We start from the raw sequence: 18,625 nt of genomic DNA, 5'->3' as shown, positions 1-18,625 counted from the left end.
CCAGGGTGATAGTATTTGGAACTGAGGCCTCTCGGAGGTAGTTAGGTCATGAGGGTTCCCGCTTAAAAGGCACTAGCTCCCTTGTACCTTCCACCGTGTGAGGATATGGCAAGGGGACAGCCATCCGTGAACCAGGAAGTGGGCCCTCCTTATGAGACACCAAATCTGCCAGGGCCTTGATTTTGAACTTTTCAGCCTCCAGAACTATGAGAAATAAATTTCTGTTCTTTATAAGTTATCCAGTCAATGGTATTCTGTTATAGCAGCTCAGACATACTAAGACAGCAAGAAAAAAAGCTATCAAAGGCATCCTGTTTGGAAAGGAAGATGCAAAACTATCCCTGTTTGCAGAAGACATGGTTTTGCATATAGAAAACCCTGAAGATTCTACACAAAAACACTGTTCAGCCAAGTTGCAGGATATAAAGTTGACACGAAAAATCAGTTGTGTTTCTATAAACTAACAACAAAAAAATCTAAAAAGGAAATTAAGAAAACAATTTCATTTAGAATAGCATGAAAAAGAATAAAATATTTAAGAATAAGCTTCACCAAGGAGGCAAAAGACTTGTACACTGAGAACTGCAAAACATTGCTGAAAGAAATTAAAGACACAAATAAATGGAAAGATAGCTCATGTTCATGGACTGGAAAACTTAATATTGTTAAAATGTCAGTACTGCCCAAGGTGATATACAGATTTAATGTAATCCCTATCGAAATCTTACTGGCATTTTTCACAGAAATAGAGAAATTCATCCTTAATTCAGATGAAATATGAAGGGACCCTGAAATAGCCAAAACAATTTTGAAAAAGAAGACTAGCACTGGAGGTCTCACACTTCTGATTTCAAAACATATTACAAAGCTACAGCAATCAAAATAGCGTGGTGCTGGCATAAAGACAGACATATAGATCAATGGAACAGATAGAGAACCCAGAAATAAACACTTGCAAATATGGTCAAAATCAACAAGGGTGCCAAGACACTCAATGGGAAAAGGACTATCTCCTCAACAAATGGTATTGGGACACTGGCAATTCATATGCAAAAGAGTGAACTTGGACCCTTACCTTACACCATATTAAAAAAAAAAAACTCAAAATGGATTAAAGACCTAAATGTAAGACCTAAAATTATAAAACTCCTAGAAGAAAACATAGAGGAAATAATTCATGACACTGAATTTGGCAATGATTTATGAGCTAAGTCACCAAAAGCACAGGCAATAAAAGCAAAAACAGACAAACGGGATTACCTCAAACTCAAGAGCTTTTGTGCATCAAAGGACACAATCAATGGAACGAAAATGCAAACTGTGGAATGGGAGAAAAAGTTTGCAAATCACGTATCTGATAAGGGTTATTATACAGAATACATAACGTATGCCTGTAAATCAACAACAACAATCAAAACAAATAACTTGATCAGAAAATGGAAAAGTATAGACACTTCTCCCAACCATGATACACAAATGGTCAACAAACACACGAAAAGATGCTCATCACTAACCATTAGAGAAACGCAAATCAAAACTACAATGAGAGATCAGTTCACATCCACTAAGATGACTAGTGTAGAAACAAAACAAACAGAAAATAACAAATGTTGGTAAGGATGTGGAGAAACTGGAACTTTGTGCAGTGTTAGTGGGAATAGAAGAGATGCACCCACTATGCAAAAGTATGCTGGTTCCTCAAAATGTTAAGCACAGAACTACCGTATGAACCAGTAGTCTCACTTCTTGCTCTATATAACCAAAAGAATTGAAAGCAGGAGCTTGAAGACATATTTGCACATTCATGTTGATAACAGTGTTATTTGCAATGGCCAAGAGGTAGAGGCAACTCAAATGTCTACCAAGGATGAATGTATCAGCAGGATGTGACATATACATACAATGAACTATGATTCAGCTTTAAAAAGTAACGGATTCCTGTCACATGCTACAATGTGGATGAACCTTAAAGACATAATGCTAAGTGAAATGAGCCAGTCACAAAGACAAATACTGTCTGATTTTACTATATGGGGTACCCAAAATAGTCAAATTCATTGCAACAGAAAGGAGAATAGAGGTTGTCAAGGGCTAAAGGGAGGAGAAATGGGGAGTTAGGGTTTAATAGATATAGAGTTTCAGTTTTGCAAGAAGAAAGAGTTCCAGAGGTCTCTTGCACAACTATGTGAACAGAGTTGCTTCTACTGAAGTGTATATTTAAAAATGATTAAGATGGATTGGGGTGTCTGGCTGGGTTAGTCAGTTAAGGGTCCGACTCTTGATTTTGGCTCAGGTCATGATCTGAGGGTCACGAGATCGAGTCCCACATCTGGCTTTGCACTGGGCATGGAGCCTGCTTAAGATTCTCTCTCTTCCTCCCTTTCTGCCCCTCCCCTGATTTGTGTGCGTGCACGTGTGCACACACACACACACACACACACGTGCTGTTGTTGGGTGTGCTCTCTCTCCCCCAAGGAGGTAAAAAAAAGATTAAGAGGCAAATTTTATGTGGTTTTTTTTTTTCACCGCAATTAAAAACAAAAAGTGTATATATACTGGCAAAGACAAAAAAATAAAAACAAAAAACAAAAAGAGAAAAAAGATACTTAAAACAAACATGGCAAAATCTTGTTAATCCTTGAATCCGGTGCTGGACATATGAAGTTCACTGGACGTTTTTTTTTTTTTTAAGTAAGCTCTACACCCAATGTGGAGCTTGAACTCACAACCCTGAGATAAAGAGTCGCATGTGCTACTGACTGAGCCAACCAGGCTCCCTGGTTCCCTGGATTTTATTTAATTCTGTGCATGCTTGAATTTTCATAATGAAAAACAGAAGCCCCCAAGGGTGTTACATTTAGGATCTTAAGGCCTTGGCACTTACCTTGGTGACATTGGGGAGTATCAAAAGCTATTTTGATAACCAGACAAGTCAAGCCTCAATAGATGGGCTAAAGAGTCACGAGCAGAGGAAATAAATTTGTATTTCTTGTTTGGCTTGGAAAACATAATAAAAGGAGTCAAGGAGAAAATGTCCCTGAGGGTTGAAAAGTCCTCTCTCCCATAAGCAGCCCACCTACTTGAACTCACGGTAGAGCCCTGTGCCCCCAGTCCCTGTTCCTCCAGCCTAGCAGAGCAAGGACGTGGGGGATGGAAAGGAAGATACTCTCTCATCACTGTCACCTCCTCAGTCCGCTGACTCCCCCATAAGACTACAAAATCTGAGAGGGCAGGGCTCTGTCTGAGGCTTTGGCTGTTATGCCCGGGGCAGACTGTCCAACAAATGTCACTGAGCCCCTTTCCTGGTCAAAGTATTGTTCTGGGCACTGGGGTTAGGGTCCACTGGGAATGGAGAAGACTCAGTCCTGCTCTCAGGGACAGTCAGCAAACAGTTGCCCGGGGCATGCCGGGGGTGATGAATGCTCTACAAGAAAACAGAGCCGGGGGTAGGACAGAGAATAGGGGAGGAGGTGGGAAGGTGCTCTTTTAGACAGCCGGTCAGCAAAGGCCTCCCCCGACCTCCAGACCCCAATCTCCATCTCCACTTCCATATCCAGCAGGCATCTCAAACTCTGCAAGCCCTTTGCTGATTTTACCCCAAACCCATTCTTTCTGCCGTCTCCCCTTCTCTGTCAATGGCAACTCTGTTTTCCCAGTTGCTCGAGTTACAAAGCTGACATCATCTGTCCTGCGTTCCAAACTCCTGTTCAGTTCAGCCCGAAACCCTGTTGCTTCTATCTTCCAGATGCCCCGAGTCCCACCCCTTCTTTCTACCTCTTCCACTGCCACCTTGGTCCCAGTCGCCACCACCACCCGCTTGGGCTTCGCCCTGGCTCTTCGCCTGTCCCTGTGTTCTGTCCTTGCACCTTCCAGAGCTTTCAGCCTTAAGTCGGAGCAGACCCTCCCTCGGTCCTCATCTCACTTGGACTGAAAGTATAGGGGCCCGCAGGCTCATCCCTTCCGGACTCAATTCCTATTTTTCCTCCTTGCTCACTCTGTCAACCACGCCGGCCTCCTTGCTGTACCTTAACCCTACTGAGCACACTCCTGCACGAAGAGCTCCAGGAGCGCCTGGGTGGCTCAGTTGGTTAAGCATCTGCCTCGGGCTCAGGTCATGATCCCGGTGTCCTGGCTTTTCTGCCACAAGGTTATGGAAGACATGGATGGAGAGCTTTCCTTGCGTGGGCACCAAAGCCTGGGATGCTCAAACGGTCACGAGGTATTCTGAGGTCGGCAATCAGTGAAGTAGGCGGCAACAGATGGGAGAGGAGTGGACACACCACTAGAAGGGGCCAGAGTACATAGGGTCTTGGGACCCAGAACAAAGAAGGAGTGTGGATTTTATGCGATGCTCATCACAGATTTCTGAGTAGGAAAGCAATATACAGAGTTTTAAAGAAAGATGAATGTGGCGGCTTAAAAATATGTCCATAAATTTCTCCAACAGACACACCTCTCTTTAAAGGGGGAAGCCTGATGTCTCTCTCCTTGACGGTGGGCTGGACTCAGTGCCATACTTGTAACAAATGGCAGAGGTGTGTGATTTCCCAGGCTCGGTTGCCTCTACCTTGCTCAGGGTGCACGGTTTTCTGCCCATATGTGTGTGTTTCCAAGCTGTTTGTATGGATTCCTCTTCTCCCAAAGCTCACTCGAGACTCCTGCACACCCTCCAGCCTGCACTCCTCTGTCCTCTGCTGTGCCCCTGGCCCTGCCTCAGCCAAGAGCCCTTGCTGTGCTTCTCATGGCTCCTGTCAACCCTTGTCCCTCATGTGTCTCGTGCTCTACTGTGCGTTGGCATCGTGAATGAAATCCGTCCTGCGATCTTGACCCCATGGGCTGGCTTTCTGCTGGTCTTGACCTCTCATTTCTGACGCATGCCTGGCCCCCCAGGCTTCTTACCCGCCAGGTGCCCCCAGCTCACTCCTCGGGCTGTTTGCTTTACCTCTTGGCCCACCAGTGCTGCTAAACTAGCAACAGCATTAGCTCTACCCAGGGATGTCCAGACACCCACTCATCACGACCTTGTTCAGGCAGGCAAATCTTAGCTTTGTATTGTTCTCCTCTTCTCCAAATCAGAAAGGGTGTCTTTAAAAATTTTTCACTTTTGGACTAATGCGAAGTCCAAAAGTCTCTTAGCTTGAGAACAGCTGAGTCACTGTGCAGTTATCTATGTAATACACTAGTGTGTACTATTTGAGTATTTGTTACAATGCATACTATTTAAAGTACTTACATGCCTTTTTTGATTTCATCCTCACAACCACTCCCATGGTGATAGTAAATAGTAATTTTCCCATTTTAGGACTAAGGAATGAATCAACTTTTTATTAAGAGCCTGGGCGGCTCAGTCGGTTAAGTGTCTGCCTTCAGCTCAGGTCATGATCTCGGGGTCCTGGGATCAAGTACTGTGTTGGGCTCCTTGCTCAGTGGGGAGTCTGCTTCTCCCTCTCTCCACTCATGCTCTCTCTCTCTGTCTCTCTCGAATAAATAAATAAATAAATAAATAAAATCTTTAAAAAGAGTCTTATTATTGGGCAACCCCTCTGACATTTTTTCCCTTGATTTAAAAATAACTACTAAATGGAGCACCTGGGTAGCTCATTGGGTTGAGCATCCGACTCTTGACTCTGGCTCAGGTCAGGATCTCAGGGTTGTGGGATCGAGCCCCACGTTGAGCTCGCACTGGGCATGGAGTCGGCTGGAGATTCTCTCCCTCTGCCCCACATCCCCTCATGCAAATGTGTGCGTTCCCTCTCTCAATTCATAAATAAATAAATAAAATCTTAAAAAAATAAAAAATATAAAAATAACTACTTCAATATTCAATAGTTGTGCTATGGACTGAACTGTGTCTCCGAAGAATTCATATGTTGAAGCCCTAGCCCCTAATGTGACCATATTTGGAGAGAGGGCCTCTGAGGAGGTAATGGAGGTTAAATGGAGTTATACAGTGGGACCCTGATAAATAGGATTTGTGTCCTTATTGGACACCCGAGTGAACACACAGGGAAATGGCAGCCACCTATAAGGCAGGAAGAGAGTCCTTCCTGGAAACCCACCACCCGGGCACCCTGAGCTTGGACTTCCAGCTTCCAGAATTATGAGGATGTAGATGTCTGCCGTTGGAGCTACCCAGGCTATGGTATTTTGTTGTGGCAGCCTGAACTATGACAAGTTGTAATCTTCAATAATGAGTAATTTTGAGCATTTCGAAAGAAAAATGACTCTATGGGATAAAGTTTGGTTCTGTTTTCCTAATTTGTAACAGTCCTGTGATATCATCGCTCTTAGACAGGAACCACATTTTTCTTAGGGTTGGACTTTGGATGAGTTTGCTTCCAAAGCACTCTGGTTTCCAATAGTTACTTTATTCCCCAGCCCTGCTACAGGGAAACAGGGTAACCAATTGTGTAATGATTACTTAACAACGGAAAAGTGTCCCACACCTTCTCCTCTTGTCTAATCCACTTTTCACAAAAAGCAACAAGTAAGGGATAATCCTTTTCCCTACAATTGAGCAGCTAATTAATGGTGTCCTTGGTAGTGGAGGTTCTTGGAAGGGGGAAGAATGGGCATGTGTGTGTGTGTGTGTGGGTGTGTGTGTGGGAAGTGCAGCGGTCTTCAAGGGCCAAGACACTGAGACCCTCACAAGTTCTGTCATGTCTTGCAACGTCTCATTCAAGCCCCACTTCCTGAGCTTGGGTGGCTTCCCAACCATTCACCCTCCCTTGAATTTCTACAAATTTGATCACCTGTACTATTTCTATTTCAAGTAACACTTCCAAACTTACGTGGCTATGTAAACGTGTCCTGAAGCTCTGTGTCTTGTCTCCTAGACAGATGCTAACCAATAAAATTATCCATAGAGTTGGTGTGAAGTGGGTGGAGGGGTGGCGGCCACGGATGAGAAATAATACCCATTAAAAATCCCCATATGGCTCTGTGCTGATCACAGTAGGCAATTAATTAATAATTAATGGGGGGACACTTACTCCGTGGGCCTCGACGGCTCGTCATGCTCAGGGGGCGAGTGTCAGAATCTTCCTGCACAAGCTCCTGCTGGTTGAAGTCGGGATTTTCAGACACCATTTCCTCGGGGCCAGTGGTGGGCAGCTGTGGGCAGAGGGTCAGAGGTTGTTACTCGCAGGGCTTTGGTTGACTTGGATTCTATCTGGGGATGAGGTGGGTCACTCAGCGAGGGGACAGACCTTAATACTATTCAGGTCTAGATATCCGTGACCTGTCACCTGTGTCAGAAAAGGGGTGCCAACCCTGAGTTTGTCTGAGAGGGTTCTTGCGAAATTACCGAGGCATCCCCGAATAAAATAAACATTTCCACTATTTTTACATATAAGGTGCACAGCTCTGCAGAAATTGGGTGGAAAAGGGAAGCAGGAAAGTCATGGCCAAACTATGTGATCCTGACTCCAAATCATCTGGAAACAGCTGCCAAAGTGTCCCTGGATAATTCAGGGCAAAGAATAGCCTCTGGTTTCCTCCCCTGCTCCCTGGGGAGGGGAGGCTGGTGAGCAGAGGTGGCAGTGGAGGCCAAGGCTGAGAGACGGCCTTTGGTGCCAAACAAAGGCTTGCCTCTGAACTCAGATGAACTGTGGACTTCGGGCAGCAAGTTACTTAACTGCCTAGCTTCCTCCCTTCTCCATCTGTAAAGGAAGGGAGGTGAAAACAGCCCATTCAACATTCATGGAGAGGCTTGCTGCTTCGTATCAGGCCAGGGGCAAAGCGTGGACATTGTGATTTAAATGAACAGCCTGGGCTGGATCTGAGGCACCGACTTAAAAACAAAAACAAACAAAAAACACTCCCCCAAATTCCATTCTGAAGTGCCGCCGGGGTTAAGAAACGGTCCTCAGGATTTCTTGCAACGCCCCCCAAACTGCTCCCGCTCTGTGGTCTGCAGTCTGGGCTCCCGCATGGGTTTGATGCCGGAGACGGTACCTGGTATTAAGCTCTCCTCCCCATCCCCACCTCTTTCTCCTGTCCTGTCCGGGTGCACCCAGCCTGTCACCTCTGCTCGCTGTGCCTGTGGCCCTTGAGCTAAGGACTTGCACCCTTTCTGTCGGTGCTGGATTCCCTGCCCTGGCTGCAGAGCCTGGTTGGGGGGGGGGTTCCCCTAGGAAGGGGTTAAAGCTCCGTGTGTGGCCACGTGACCAGCAGCGCCTCCCACGCCCTGGCCCTCCCCTGGGCTTGCTCCATCCCAGCTGCAGGAGACGCAAAGGCCGCCCCTCGGCCGGCTTGTCCCAGCCGGAGTGTGCTGGGTAGGGGTGGAGGGTGGGGATGGAGAGAGGGGTCTCCTCCCTGACTTCGGCTCCCCTGGTGCCTTCCCCACCTCCCCACCTCCCGGCCACCCTCTGCAGGCATCCCCATCACGTGGCTCCTGGCTCAAAATGGCGCTGTCTCCCTTCCCTGCCTTGCTGGCATCTCCATTATTCCAAGCAAATTGCCTCTCGGCAAGATCTTCCCTGCCTCTCCTTCTCCGACGACAGGGGCTCCTGAACATAGGAATTTATTTACCTTGAGAAGGCTGGTCTTGCAGGGGGATGGATGCTCCCAGCCAAGGAGGGTCACTCCAGTGGAGGAGAGCTGGGGAGTGGTGGTGGGGGGGGGGCTCTGGTTTAGACCGAAGCTGAATTTGGGTTTGAAATTGGAGAAAGGGGGAGTTCCCTGTGATTAGTAGTCCTGCACTGCCATCTATCGCCAGCCTCAGTTCATGGCCTTCGAGGACAACACTCAAGAGACTCCGTCTTCCCTCTTGTCTGGACTTCTCTCTCAGGAGATGGGAGGAACCTCAGAAGAAAAACGCCCAGGGTATCGACCACAGCCTCCTTGTGGGGGTCACCTGTGAGGCTCCACACATGTCCTACGCCCCGCACCTTCCACCCGCATCCCTGCCTTTTCCAGGGGGCACCCCCAGGAGGAGGTGTGGTCCCCCGCAGGTGGGAGCACCTTAGATCGGCCGATGCACAGACACATGGTCCCTAGCCCCACCTACCCGTTTCTTCCTTTTTTGTCTTGCAACCTTTGGGGTCTTCTTCCGTCTTCCCACACCTGCATCCTCATCATTTTCAATGAACTCCTTTGAAAAAATGCAAAGGGATGAGTCATCACTTGGTCTGTGTGTCAGTTGGGAAACAAAACCCAGTAAGAGAGGAAGAGGGGTGCACTTTAGGTATTAACATTAAAATGGCCATCTTGCCCCCTCCCCGAAAGTTGAGTGCGAGAGAAGGGGTAGTAGCCACGGACTGAGCAGCCACCAGCGTCTACCTACTCTTCAAAATAGGCATGGTCTTGAAAATTTCTATCCAAATGGAAACGTCATAAATGAGGTGATGTTGGAGTCTCCACTGCCCCAGATCCTTGTTTGTGCATAAGACATCCACTGTGCTTCCGGAGAGACTCCCTAGCCTCAAAACGCATGATCTAATAACGGTCAAGAACAAGTGAATCTGCCAGGACAGCCGGTATGTCCAGACGGAGGACCCCAGCACAGGATGACATCAGAATCAGATGGGGTTTCAAGGGCCAGGCTCCTCTGCACCTCCAGCCTCAGTCTGAAGTCCAGAATAATGAAGACACATGTTCAATCGCCATAAGGTTTCAATTTAAAGAAAATGTTTGCAGGTCTTTTTGAAAACAGAGAAATTCTTTCACAGTGCAAACTTTGTTTTCTTTTTCCGTATTACACTTTCTAAAGTTTTAGTCATAAAATGTTAGAGCTGAATGCTCTGGAGTGTTCAAGCTTTAAACTTCTCCAATTCTAGAGTTTTATAAACTGGGACTCAAGCACCTCTGGGTGTAAATGAGGTTGCAAGGTAAACCCGGACCCTCTCCCTGTTATACCGAATTCATTAGAAAGGTGTTCAAAATGAAACTGGGATTTTTTTTTTTTAGAAAAGATTTTATTTATTTATTTGATAAAGAGAAGGAGAGAGCACAAGCAGGGGGAGCAGTAGAGGAAGAGGGAGAAGCAGGTTCACCACTGAGCAGGGACCCTGATGCGGGGCTCTATCCCCGGACCCTGGGATCATGACCTGAGCCAAAGCAGACACTTAACCAGGTGAGCCACCCAGGCGCCCCTTTTTATTTTGATACTGAAGTAAACTTGGAACACAAAGAATGGATTTTAATGCTATGATTTAAGAGTTCAAAGAAACATCATGCACGTTGCTGAGCCAGCCTCCCACTGCACATCCCCTGCCCTTGGTCGTACAGCTTAGAGATGGCAAGAACTTTGGTTAGCGGAGGGAACTGGTCCCAACCAGGGAATGTGCAGAGCTTGGGCTTGTCTTTTGTCCAAGGGACCTGATCTCCCCAACTTGCCCTCTGGGTGCAAGCCCCATTCTCACCGGGGCCTCACGATTCAGGGCCACCAGGTAGGGGGTGTTCTTATCTTAGGAGCTGGCCAACTTAGATTATAGGATGTTGATAAGACTGAGGTGTGCAATGTGGACCTTAATTCATGTTTAAGTTCTCACTGGCTTAGAATAGATTTGTGAGAAATCTGGGTTTTGTTTTGTTTTTATTTTGTTTTTGCTTTCCAATAATGTTTTGATTCTCTATCAGTGGAAAACTGTCTAGTAGGACCGCAAATTAGGTAGGATGTAAACTCCATGAAGGCACAGGGTTTTGTTTGCTGCTGTATCCCCAGGGACCAGAGGCACAATAAATGTTTGTTGCATAAATGCATAAGCAGATGTAGATTTATGTGGTTTGTCAGTATTGGGTATCTTGTTTCAAGTGGGTTAGCTGCGTAATGTGTTCCTTCTGGCTTCGGAAGTCCTCAATAGAAAACAGCCTATCTTCTCCATTTCTGCCTCTGTGGTCTCAAGTCAGTGGGCCCTGGAGCCAGGAGAGAAGCTAGGCTTGAGAGCAGTAGCTTCTCTTGCGTTCAGAGGTCTACGGTCTCCCAACAGGAGATGGTCTTCCTTCTCTGTTCTAGATCATGTTTAATGATGTTTTGTACACGATGGGTTGGAAATTGCAGGACTCCTTGAGACAGAGGATTTTATTAGTGCTTATAATCTACGCTTATTACCTTCACTCTGACTTTCTCTACAAATCAATGTGCTTCAGCAGAGCTGACTCAGCAGCAGGTGGTAACTCAAGACCGCTGTGTGTTGGAATTCATGAAATGGTGACCAAGGAGCTTCAGAGCATTCACAGAGAGGTGTGCCCCTGGAGAGCCTGCAAGGACGCATTTCCTACACATCAGCCCCCGTCCCCACTGCGTGCCTGACACAGCACCCTCTGGTTGCACCAGACTTGAGTCTGTGCACACACAAACACACCTTTAGGGGAACATCTAAGCAACCTCTTACCTCTGTAATTATTTTTACTTTTTCTTCCTTGGGATTCATTTTAGCTGTGACGGCTGCTCCTGGACAGGGGGAAAAACACAAAAAACCAAGAAGTCAGACCTTTGAAAATCAGTGAAACATCTTTCTTACTATCCATGAATATGAAGCTGACCTCGATGGTTAGTGAAGTGTTGGAGCTGAGTAGATGTTTCCTTCCCAAGGAATATGTGCTTGCAGACCCAGATTGGTGGAAATGAGCCCCAGAGGAAAAGGAAGGATGCCAGACCCTTCTGACCCCATGAACCCAGCAATAAGCCCAGCCATGAACCTGGCGCCACCGTGCAGCAGGTGGGAGTGAGAAAGAGTTCTGCCCTTGAAGTCAGAGGACCCTGGTGGGCATCCAGTTCATAGCTTCTCCTCTCCCCTCAAACCTCCACCTTCCCACCCCATCCTTGCTCTCTCCTCTTGGCCTTGGTTCTCATTTCATTGAACAGAGAGAGGACACTAGAGGGGGCTCCCCCCACCCCCTGCCCCTCTCCCACTCTCCTTTGCTTCCACTCACTACTGTGCCCATCCCTGCTCCCATCTAGGCTGGGACCTCAGCCTGTGTACCGGGCCCCATCACATATCCTCCTGGGACCTTGAGCTGACAATTTCCCCCTTTCCTCTGGATAATCACTTCTTCCTGCTCTATTGGTTAATTTCCCTCTCTGAACAAAGTACTTCAATTGGCCTCCTCTTTTCTATTTATTTTTTAAAAGATTTTATTTATTTATTTGAGAGAGAGAGTGCGTGAGCACGAGTTGCGGGAGGGGCAGAGGGAGAGGGAGAAGCAGACGCCCCGCTGAGCAGGGAGCCCGATGCGGGGCCTGATCCCAGGACCCTGAGATCATGACCTGAGCTGAAGGCAGACGCTTAAACAACTGAGCCACCCAGGCGCCCCTGGCCCCTTCTTTAAAGGGCTTTCTCTGGACTTCTCTTCTAGCTAGTGCTCAATTTTTCAACCTTCTACAGGAAAGCTTCTCAAACCCTCTTTCTGAATCGGTTTGCTGGGCTGAGCACTCTGTGAAACTGCTCTTGTCGGGGTCTCCAGTGACCCTGCTTCGTCACATCTAACGATAGATCCTCAGTGCTCATCTTATTTAGCCCTCAGAAGCATTTAGTAACGAAAGTGACCCATCATCTGCTTTTTCTTGAAAGAGCTTCTTCACTTGGATCTGGGAGGTGCCCTTTCTTGGCATTCCTCCTACCCCCTCTCAGGCTCCTAGGCTGCTCTGTATCTGCCTGCACCGCCCGATTAGCACATGGGGGCTTCTGCTGTGCCCATACTCATCTCACAGTGGTCTTACCCTGCCTCTTGGCTTTCAAAGCCGCCCGTCCACTGCTGCTCCCCACACTTACACCCCGGTCCCACGCACCGCCCTAGAGCTCCACACTCAAATAACTGGATGCCTAATGGATACCTTCACTTGGCCTAACATGCCCCAGATGAAGCTCCATGTCATCACCCCCGAATCTGCTTGTGCTGCAACCTTCCTTGTTGCCATAGACAGAACTCATTTGTCTTAGGCCAGAAACCTTGGAGTCCTTGACTTCTCTGTGACTCTCATATGGCACACTACATGCAATCCACAGAAATCTTGTCAGCCTTGCTTTCCAATTATATTGAGAATCCAACCTCCTACAAGCACCTCAGTCCACCTCCAAGCCCTCCACTGTCATCACCCTGGTCAGGCACACTTGTCTCCCACATGACCTCTTGTAAAACCCTCCTAACTTGTCTGTTTCCCACTTGGCTCACCTACAGTTTGTTCTTTGAAGAGTGTGAATTGTTTAAAATTCCAGTGCAGTCATGTCCTTCCTCCACTCAAAATCCAGCGACTTCCTTTTTTTCAACAGAGTAAAATCCCAAACGCTTTCAATTGCCTACAAGGCTCTACATGATCTGCACTTGAATCCTCTGGCCTCAGGGCCTTTGCATTTGCTGTTCCCTCTGTCTAGAACTCTCTTGCCCAAGATAACTGCACAGATCTCTGTCTCTTTTAATTCCTTCAGGACCCTACAGAGACCCTTCAGAGGAGTCTTCCCGGAACACTCATAATACAATGATAACCTGCCTCCCTCACCCTCTTGGAACTCCCTGACTGCCTTATAAGGATTTCTTTCTCCATAGTGTTTATCACCTCTCTACATATTTATCTGTTATTGTCTGCACATTCCCATTAGAATACAAGCTACAAGAGGGCAGGGACATTTGTTCATTGTTTACCCCCAGAGCCTGAGTAGGGCATACAACAGACATTCAATAAATGAGTTTCAAATGAATGACTGCATCACTATTTATTGGCTGTGTCTCCTGTGGCCACCTTCTGGAGCCCCTTTAAATCTTCATTGTCCTCTTGGGGCTGCCGTGAAGATCAAATGGGAGGGCACGAGGAGAACAGCTGTGGCTGATGAATCATAAGCCCTTCCTAATATCCTGGGATCCAAATCTCAGCTGGACCCTGTCATTTAAGGAGCTCATCTGAGGTGTTCAAGGTTGCCCTGACCCTAATGGGGAATTAGCATATTCCAGGGACACAAAGCATCTGAAAATCTGTGGTGTCCCCTCCAGACCTCCTCACAGCCTCCCAGAAACGGCAGAAGGAAACTGATCCCAGCAGCTCAGAAAATAAAAGGACAGAGGAGGTGATCCAGACGGAACGAAGGGCAGAGAATAAGAACAAAATGCCAACGGACGTGAAAGCTCTTTAGTGAACAACTCCGGCAATTAGGAGCTGGAAAAAAAAGAACTGTGACGTATTTTAGGAAAGAAAGATTCTTTCTCAATAAATACAAAAAATAAAGTTAGATATGAAACAGACAGATGTAAAAATGAAAAATATAACGGAGTTGATTTTTTTCTCCTCATTCTTTCCTGATCATTACCTTTGAATGAGTTTCTCAGGAAATCAAATGACATCAAATTTTATTTTTTCGTGAGCACGGTTCCTAAGAAAAGATAAATCAATACTGCCCGACTTTAACATGCAGCTTGTCATCACCAAATGCATTGCGCACTTGTTAATGCCTTCCTATTGGCATCATCAAAATAAGAGCCATGATTTACTGCAGACTCACTTTGTGCTATCTCTAGATGTATTATAGCCCCAGACCCTACGACAGCTCTGTTGTACATGCCTCAGTTCCCATGGGAGGGACCAAGGCTTCCTCTGAGGTTAGCCTCTGGCAGGTTACACGATCTGTCCAAGGTTATAGTGATTAAATGTCACATTTGGAATGTGACCCCAAGACTTGCTGATCCCACAGTCCTCCCCATGCCACTCTACCTCTCTGTCCCACTGTTTATTCCTGCTTTTGTAATGATGTTAGTGACTAGTCTATGTTAGTCCACTATCCTGGAAATACGTACAGTGGAAAATTGCAGAGTATTGCCCCAGTGAGAAAGGGCTTTGTCTACTTTAGGTCAGTGATTTATTTAACTTAGTGCAGAAACCCAAAGACATTTTTTCTAGGGAAGTACTGGTACCTTCATCCAAACAAATGGACTGTCTCTGAGGGTCATGAGTGGATTAAAGTCATAACTGGAGGACCCTGTGACAAATTCTACAGGATGGAGGGAAAAGAATGAAGGTATGTGATATGGGATGCAGTGCAACTCACCTCGGGCTGCTTAAAGACTAACACAGTATGAGCGTCCTATTCCAAAACAGGATATTTTTGATAGTATAGAAATACTGAGACCTTTGTAAAACTATAGGATAGAAATACTGAGACCTTTGTAAAACATTATCTGAACGTGGGTTCCCATTCCAGCTCTATTTATCAGCTGTGTGATCTCGGGGCAATGTGTTCACGTCTTTGAGATACACTTCTTCGCCTGTACACTTGCGATGATAATTCTTACCTCCAAGAGTGATGATTCTAGAAGGGCTAGATGATAGAGTGTGTGGGTAAAACGCCTAGCATGAACCAGGCTCTCGAGATGGGTGAGTGTTATCGTTAAGAAAAGGTGATGTTATAGAGGGAAAGTAGAAGAAAGGAGTGGGGATGGAAAAAGAGCTTAGAGGACAGAAGGGGAATCACAAGAAAGACCAGAGGGGACATTCAAGCCCTCCATTACCATCTTTGGCTCCCACTCCTGGCTCTAAAACACGAGGTCTTCACTTTCCCTCCCCCCAGCTGGGCCCAGAGCAGTTTTCCTTCTCTCTGGTGCTTCTGGCTGCGACATCTGTCACCCCACTGATCGCCAGGGTTGATTCGGCTGATCTGGCCGGCTAGGCGGGTGTCCCCTTCCTCCCTTGCCGCTCCACGTGCGTCCCTCCCGAAGCTGTGCGCCCGGTCGAAGAGGACGAAATTCCCCAATAGGGGAGGACTGTTCTTCGGTCAAGGGTATATGAGTAGCTGTGCTCCCCAGCTAGAACCTCCAAACAAGCTCTCTGGTGCTTCTGAAACACCCCCTGTCCCAGCCCCACATGCCCATGGGCATTTCCTCTCTGTGTACTGTGCTTAGCTTGTTCTGTCCTAGACTGTGAGGGTTGGAGCCCGGAACCCTGGCAGGTGCCACACACACCCCTTCTAAGTTCATTATCTAATTCTACAAGGTAGTCCAGCCACAGCTTCCCTTTGTATAAGGTTAGTGACATAGAGCTTTATAGAATCATCTAGTCAGACATAACACACATTGCCCTGGAAGAGTACGTATAACAGCCATACTTGAGCTGTGCTCTGTGGTCTATGCCCCGTGCATTTACATGATGAACTAAGGGCTCTCAGGCCCTCCCCAGGAGTAGTTCACTGTGCTTCGAGCATGTTCGACTCTTTTATAAATATGTGATGGCGCTTAGCTCCTTGTACTGTTAGCATCTGTTTATAGATCTGTCTTCCAAGTAAACTCAGAGCTTCTGACCTGGTCTAATGCATTTCTGTACACTCTGAACTTTAGCACTTCGGTGCATTGTTCATGCTCGATAAATGTTGGAGTGAACAACTCTTTAAATGTGCTCTAGGAGATAGACATAGAGAGATATTTCATTCTGGAGCTGAATTTGTTTGCAGAGAGGTTATATGAAAATCGAATAACAGACATGTCTTTCCCATGAGACTTTACTAGCTTTCCATAGCACCTCTCTTCAACGAAGGCAAACTTAACAGCCAGAAGATTTTCTTGTGATTTTTTGAAGTGGTGATCTTCTTCCCTTTGTCTGTAATGGCTCTCTGCCTAATGCCAAACAGAATGAAGTTTGCGATAACTAGCACTTCACCCCTTGAACCAATTCGAACTGAAAGGCTCAGAAATGCAACATGCAGCAAATGTTTCTGGGACACCGGAATGCAACAGGATGGCACGAAAGTCCCAGAAAGGAAGCAGAGCAACCATCTGGGAGGAATTCCACCCAGGGGCAGTGATGAGCCAGACTTCCATTTCCTGCAAACCAGACACCAGACAGCCGCTCAAATCAAAGCAGCCCGAGTAATGCTCAATGATTCAATTCCAGAAAGTAAAACGAAAATCACAGTGATGAGAACCCCTACACTTACAATTCATTAAATCCGCTCAGGGTGACAGAGGGGAGAGGCTGAACTCCAAGCCCAGGTCACTGGAGGCAGGACACCCTTGCTGCAGCCCTCTCCCGGTAAGAACGGATTACCTTACAGAACTTTACAAAGCACTTTGCAGATTCCGCTTTCTGGCATGAAAGGAAAAGTGGAGAGAGACGAGTCCTACTGTTGAATCTTCTAAAAGAATCCAAAGGGAAATGCTGAACGTTGGGGCGGCCCCGGGCTGCTCCCTGGGAGGCTGTAGCCATCTGGGAGCAAAAACACCCGCTTAGCAACACGTTCCTAAGGGAGGTCACTCGTGGCTTCATTTTTTTTTTTTTCTTTTAAAGTGACAGGTTACTTCCAGTAGTGGAGTATAAACGTACTGGGTGAGTAGAGGAGCACAGCCGGCTGGAGAAGGACAAAGAGGAATCAGCCTGGGGCAGCTGATCAGAAATTAGGTGAAGCTTTAAGAGCCATGCCCTCCCTCCTGTCATCAGGGTCGCTGGGCATTTCTGGTAAAAGAAGGCGATGTTCAGAGGCGTGCGCTTTAGAATCATGCAAGGTCACCATTACAGGGCCGGGTGTCTGGCTTATCTGCAGAAAGATTCTGTGGCGATGCTAACGGGCACCAGTGAGTGTGGCACGGGAGTGTTTTCCAGTTAAATGTGGAGCTGAATGTAAAGGGTTAATCTTTGCTTATTCTCTGAATCCCACTGGAATCGCTGAAAGAGAATATAAATGGCATGGCTCAAAAAAAGCAAAGGTAATGGGAGAAGAGGCAAAGCAGATGGAAGAGTAATGGAATGAATAGACCAAGGAAACCCACACTCCAAGCTCTCTGGGGTGTGTGTGTGTGTGTGTGTGTGTGTGTGTGTGTGTGTGTGTGTGTGTAAGTGTATCCATGTGTGCATCTGTGTGTGTATGTGTGAGTGTGTGAGTGTGTCCTTGCCTGTGTGTGTGTGTGTGTGGGTGGGTGGGAGGAGGCAGGAAGTCATAAGAATGTGGAAATGAGCCCATCCATTTGGCAGGATTCCAGAGAGGATTCGGCTCAGTACTGTGTGGGGCTGAGTTGTGTCCCTCCAAAAAAAGGTATGTTGGAGTCCTAACCCACAGGACCTCAGGATGTGACCTTATTTGGAGAGGATCTTGACAGAGGCAACCAACTTAAAAAGACGTCAGTAGGGTGGACCCTAATCCAATCTGTGTCCTTACGAAAAGGGAAAATTTGGGGGCAGAGAAAGACACGCACGTGGGGAAGATGATGTGAAGATCCAGGGAGAACAGCATTTACAAGCCAAGGAAGGCCTGAAGCCACCAGAAGCTGGGAGCGAGGCCTGGAACAGATTCTCCCTCACAGCCCTCAGAGGAAACAAATCCTGCCAAAACCCGATTTCCTTTCTAATATTTATATTATATTACATTATATTATTATATTGTTATATTATTTTACTTTCTTTCTTTTTTTTTTTTTTTAAGATTTTATTTATTTATTCATGAGAGACAGAGGAGGAGAGAGAGAGAGAGAGAGAAGCAGAGGGAGAAGCAGGCTCCCAAGGAGCAGGGAGCCCGATGTGGGACTCGATCCTAGGACCCTGGGATCATGACCTGAGCCGAAGGCAGACGCTTAACCATCTGAGCCACCCAGGCGCCCTATTTTACTTTATTTCTTAACACCTGATTTCTTACCTCTTGTCTTCACAATTGTGAGACAATACATTTCTCACCATGTGGTACTTTGTTCTGGCCTCCCCAGGAAACAAATATAG

General features: G+C 46.7%; 1 protein-coding gene across 1 annotated transcript in view; it reads right to left on the bottom strand.

The window, feature by feature from the left end:
* The window catches only part of CC2D2A (coiled-coil and C2 domain containing 2A), a 130,425-nt gene extending 113,374 nt beyond the window's left edge, over nt 1–17,051 (bottom strand). The window contains exons 1-4 of the mRNA XM_025887332.2: nt 16,857–17,051; nt 11,337–11,395; nt 9,011–9,094; nt 6,993–7,113 (exon numbers count right to left, since the gene is read on the bottom strand). Of these exons, the coding sequence (XP_025743117.1) occupies nt 6,993–7,113; nt 9,011–9,094; nt 11,337–11,375 (244 nt within the window). The 5' untranslated portion in view covers nt 11,376–11,395; nt 16,857–17,051. The remainder of the gene's footprint in view (nt 1–6,992; nt 7,114–9,010; nt 9,095–11,336; nt 11,396–16,856) is intronic.
* Nucleotides 17,052–18,625: the final 1,574 nt, after the last annotated feature.

This window comes from Callorhinus ursinus, unplaced genomic scaffold (genome assembly GCF_003265705.2).
Source record: "Callorhinus ursinus isolate GAN/ISIS: 27379988/994484 unplaced genomic scaffold, GSC_fseal_2.0 scaffold4, whole genome shotgun sequence".
NCBI classification, from domain to species: Eukaryota; Metazoa; Chordata; class Mammalia; order Carnivora; family Otariidae; genus Callorhinus; species Callorhinus ursinus.
This window is presented reverse-complemented; position numbering and strand designations above follow the sequence as displayed.